At 36.6% G+C, this 4,971-nt stretch overlaps 1 protein-coding gene across 1 annotated transcript; it reads right to left on the minus strand.

Annotated features, from left to right (window-relative positions):
- Positions 1 to 2,329: 2,329 nt before the first annotated feature.
- On the minus strand, positions 2,330 to 3,832 carry LOC137648511 (chorion class B protein B.L1-like). Its single transcript, XM_068381436.1, has 2 exons — positions 3,747 to 3,832; positions 2,330 to 3,039 (listed from the first exon to the last, which is right to left on the minus strand). Exons 1-2 carry the CDS (start codon positions 3,756 to 3,758, stop codon positions 2,416 to 2,418), a joined length of 636 nt encoding a protein of 211 aa, XP_068237537.1. The 5' UTR covers positions 3,759 to 3,832; the 3' UTR covers positions 2,330 to 2,415.
- Between the last annotated feature and the right edge of the window lie 1,139 nt (positions 3,833 to 4,971).

The raw sequence follows: 4,971 nt of genomic DNA on the forward strand, positions 1-4,971 counted from the left end.
AAAAGCAAGATGCTATAGGCCCAGGTGCCCCAACAAGGAAAATAGCCCAGTGAGGAAAGGAAACAAAGAAAAATAAAATATTTTAAGAACAGTAACAACATTAAAATAAATATTTCCTATATAAACTATAAGAATTTTAACAATACAAGATGAAGAGAAATTAGATAGAGTAGTGTGCCCGAGTGTACCCTCAAGCAAGAAAACTCTAACCCAGGACAGTGGAAGACCATGGTACAGAGGTTATGGCACTACTGAAGACTAAGATAAGCAGTTAATGTCAGTGAGATTACCCATACAATAAGAAATAATTGTAATAGAGGGTTAAGACAATAAGCCCTAACAACTGGGATGTTATGAACCAATTAGAGTTCAAACTAAGGCACTTTTAGTTGGCATACTATAAAAGGATTAGTGGAGATGAACGACTCTGGTTAGATAGAGTGAAGAATATTACTCATAGATTATCGTTCCTCCTCTCAAAAGAGTGAAATAACCAAGAACACACACACACACACACGCACCCGCGCATACACTAGCTAATGCAACAGCAATAACAAATGCAACCGCTTCTAGTCCACTACAGAACAAAGGCCTCAGATATGTACTTAGCCATGGCTGGGGTTTGACCATTTTCATCACCAAGCTGGTGATGGTGGTAGACTTTAGCCGGATCGCTAAAAGGACCACGTAAAGGTATCCCCATTAAGAAAGGGTCTAAGTAATATATACAAGCATAAATTTAATGTTATTGCTCGCGTTTTTCTGTTGTTCATACATAAAGCGTAGCCGAGTTGGTAATGTCATGGACTTGGGCATGCAGACCATAGAATGGCGTGTAAGTTTGACTCATAATGAGTCTCATTTAATGTGAATAAAATTCTGTTGCTAATGCAATTATTCTCAGTTGGTTTGGTTTAGATTGGGTGTTGGGTACAATTCTATACCGTACACTTAAAAATTTGCCGGAAAAAAAAAGGTTAAAAATCTTGGTAGAAATTTGGTTGGTATTTACCATTTTAAAAACGGATACATTGACGTTGAGGAGTGATATTACGGTCACCATCCCGTATAAGATAATAAAAAAGTAGGGTAAAAATTACGTTCGTCTGTATTTTACTGAAATAAGTCTGAGAACAGTATATCTTTACGGAGAATTTCCGATTAAAAGGACCGTTTTTTAACATTGTATATAAAATACATTCGTTATTTTATGCATACACCCTCTCTCTCTAAAAAAAGATGCAGTCATATATATATATATATATATATATATATATATATATATATATATATATATATATATATATATATATATATATATATATATAAATTCTGTACGTCATCAGTAGTACAAAACTAATAGTTTACTTAATAGTAGTATTAGATGTTGAGATGCAGTTGCCAGATTTGCAGCATAACACAGATTATTAAGATCTGTACTTCGCCAAATACCTCGGAAAATTCGTACCCTTTCTGTGCTACCAGACACAAATTCTCAAGTACTGTAGTTTCTGGACAGTTTCAAATTTCCTGGGATCAGAAAGGATCGAGTTGATCCTATAGTTGCATGTGGCTGCATGAGAGTAGCAGGGAGAGTAGGAGAGAGTGAGAGTAGGAGGGAGTTACAGCTGTATGGAATAACAGTAGGGAGTGAGAGTGGCGAATAGTATGTAAATTGAGGGAAGGGGTTAATATTGGAGATTCAAAAGTGTTGGGAAATGATGATTAGTTTGAAAAAAGGAGAGATATATGTACAGTGGCAAAGAAAAAGAGAAAATAACGCACAAAAATGGAAGGGTTAAAACAACAGGGCGAGAAGAGAGAGAGCAAAATATGGTAAAACATTGAAATTTCAAAAAGAATTGAAAAATGGCTTAAGGTAAACGAATATGTTCATGTGAAAAATAAGTAGAAAATGTAAATAGAGTGATACTGTCATGTCAGTGAATTGACCTTAATTAAGGAATGCATGCTAGTGACATGGAAATATGTAATGGTAAGGACAAGATTAAATGCTAGAATATTAGTAGGCCTATTATCAACCTTTCACTGATGGAGAGGAATATGAAAAAGTGAGAAATGAGAGTGTTCAATGCGAGGTTGTGGTAAAAGGAAGATAAAGTGGTGAAAAAAGTGAAGTAATTTCAAAGAAGTTATGAAGATATCAGCCCTTTTTAGTAATGATGCTAAATATGGCAGTGAATGTGCCCTGATTTTGCCTAATCTCTCTCTCTCTATTAGAGGAGTCAACTTGTGAGAAAATATAAGCTTAGCCGATAACAATAATTCTAAATGGTTATAATGTAGGACCTTCAAATGAAATCTCTCATAAGGGTAGGGGAATATATTTAATCGATAAATAAAGTATTTTCGTCGTGTCGTAAGTTTCCACTTGTTGAACCCAGCCATCCATTTCTACCAAGCTTGTCCATAGGCGGGACCGAGCGCGCCGAGACCACCCAAGGTACCAAGATTGTTTATGCCGACGCCATTGTATATGCTGTAGCCTAAACCGTAATTAATTCCTAAGTTGTTGCCAAGTCCAAGGGCCAGGCCATATCCTGGGACAAGTCCAAGCCCGAGGCCTGCAGCTGAATATGCAGGAATGACAGGTGAAACACCTAGACCGTTTCCGACGCCTAGACCTAGTCCTCCGTATCCTAACCCTCCCGTTGGCGTGGCTAGGCCAAGTCCTCCATTTGCCGTTGCTAAACCAAAGCCTCCACTTGCTGGAACTATACCAAGTCCTCCGTATCCCAATCCTCCATTGGCCGTAGCTATGCCAAGTCCTCCGTATCCCAATCCTCCATTGGCCGTAGCTATGCCGAGTCCTCCGTTCGCCGTAGGTAAGCCAATGCCTCCGCTTGCTGGAACTATGCTAACTCCTCCGTATCCCAACCCTCCATGAGTCGAAGCTATGCCAAGTCCTCCGTTCACAGTGGCTATGCCAACTCCTCCTACAGCAGTCGTGCCTCCACTCACCGAGGGCACACCTGCATCAGGTCTTGCAGTCCCTGAAGCGACCAGGAGGATGAGAATCTGAAAGAAGAAGAATTGTTATGAGAGACCGAGTAGTTATACGTCTGACAAGAAACTATCGTAAAATACCGTAGTACAAACTTTATGATATATATAGATATATATATATATATATATATATATATATATATATATATATATATATATATATATATATATATACCAAGGTACTTCCTCCAATTTTGGGGGGTAGCCGACATCAAATAAATGAAAAAAGGGGACCTTTCCTCTTTACGTTCCTCCCAGCCTGACAAGGGACTCAACCGACTTCGGCTTGTACTGCTAGGGTGCCAGAGCCCACGCTCCCCCGTTTTATATATATATATATATATATATATATATATATATATATATATATATATATATATATATATATGTGTGTGTGTGTGTGTATACATTCATCTATATTCAAGTATGTATATATACATATATACACACACACACACACACACACACATATATATATATATATATATATATACATATATATACATATAAATATACATATATATATATGTATATATACATATATATATATATATATATATATATATATATATATATATATATATATATATGTATATATATATATATATATACATATAAATATACACACACACACACACACATATATATATATATATATATATATATATATATATATATATATATATATATATATATATGCTAGTTTATCCCATTCTCACCAAGTATTTCATGATTTGACCCAAGACTTCGTTCTGCGAGGTATATGAGGAGCAGGAGGAGGAGGAGGAAGTTGACTCGATCGCTGAACAAGCAGTAGTGACAACAAGGAAAGATTAACCGAGGTAATATATACTTGTGTGACGAGCTCAGCATCTCCTCACGTGCCACTCTCATCCCACGTAATCCTTGACCAAATATAGGCCTGAATGAGGCTGACGACATGTCACGTGACCATGAGACACGTAGATGAGCGTGTGGTAATTACTGGTACTAGACACGAAGGGGGTGAATGAGTCGTCTTGCTGATTGTGATAATCACTGCCATTCGAGAGAGAGAGAGAGAGAGAGAGAGAGAGAGAGAGAGAGAGAGAGAGAGAGAGAGAGAGAGAGAGAATAATAATAATAATAATAATAATAATAATAATAATAATAATAATAATAACCTTATTCTAATAATATATTAGGTTTTCTATTTACATCAGGTCACCAACTGAAGTTAGAAAGCGTACATTAAAGAGAGAGAGAGAGAGAGAGAGAGAGAGAGAGAGAGAGAGAGAGAGAGAGAGAGAGAGAGAGAGAGAGAGAATAATAATAATAATAATAATAATAATAATAATAATAATAATAACCTTATTCTAATAATACATTAGGTTTTCTATTTACATCAGGTCACCAACTGAAGTTAAAAAGCGTACATTAAAGAGAGAGAGAGAGAGAGAGAGAGAGAGAGAGAGAGAGAGAGAGAGAGAGAGAGAGAGAGAGAGAGAGGTCAAAATTTTATTGGTTTTCAAGTTTTTCAAACGAAGTTTTTGCCGTTATGGTTTGAAATGATATTCAGGTTGCAATTCATTTTCTTTAATGTTCTTTGGAGGAGTTTTCCTTCAAATACTCTCTTACAAACTTAATTCTCTTAGTTCTCGGCACTTGAATATGCTACTAGCATAGTATAACACAGTGGGAAAAAGGTAATCGCCACAGTGGGAAAAAGATAATCGCCACAATGGAAAAAACTAATCGCCACAGTGGGAAAAAGGTAATTGCCACAATTGGAAAAAGGTAAATGCCACAGTGGGAAAAGGTAATCGCCACAATGGGACAAAGATAATCGCCACAGTGGAAAAAAGTAATCACCACAGTGGGAAAAAGGTAATCGCCACAATGGGAAAAGGTAATCACCACAGTGGGAAAAAGGTAATCGCCTCAATGGGAAAAAGGTAATCGCCA

This window comes from Palaemon carinicauda, chromosome 10, assembly GCF_036898095.1.
Source record: "Palaemon carinicauda isolate YSFRI2023 chromosome 10, ASM3689809v2, whole genome shotgun sequence".
NCBI classification, from domain to species: domain Eukaryota; kingdom Metazoa; phylum Arthropoda; class Malacostraca; order Decapoda; family Palaemonidae; genus Palaemon; species Palaemon carinicauda.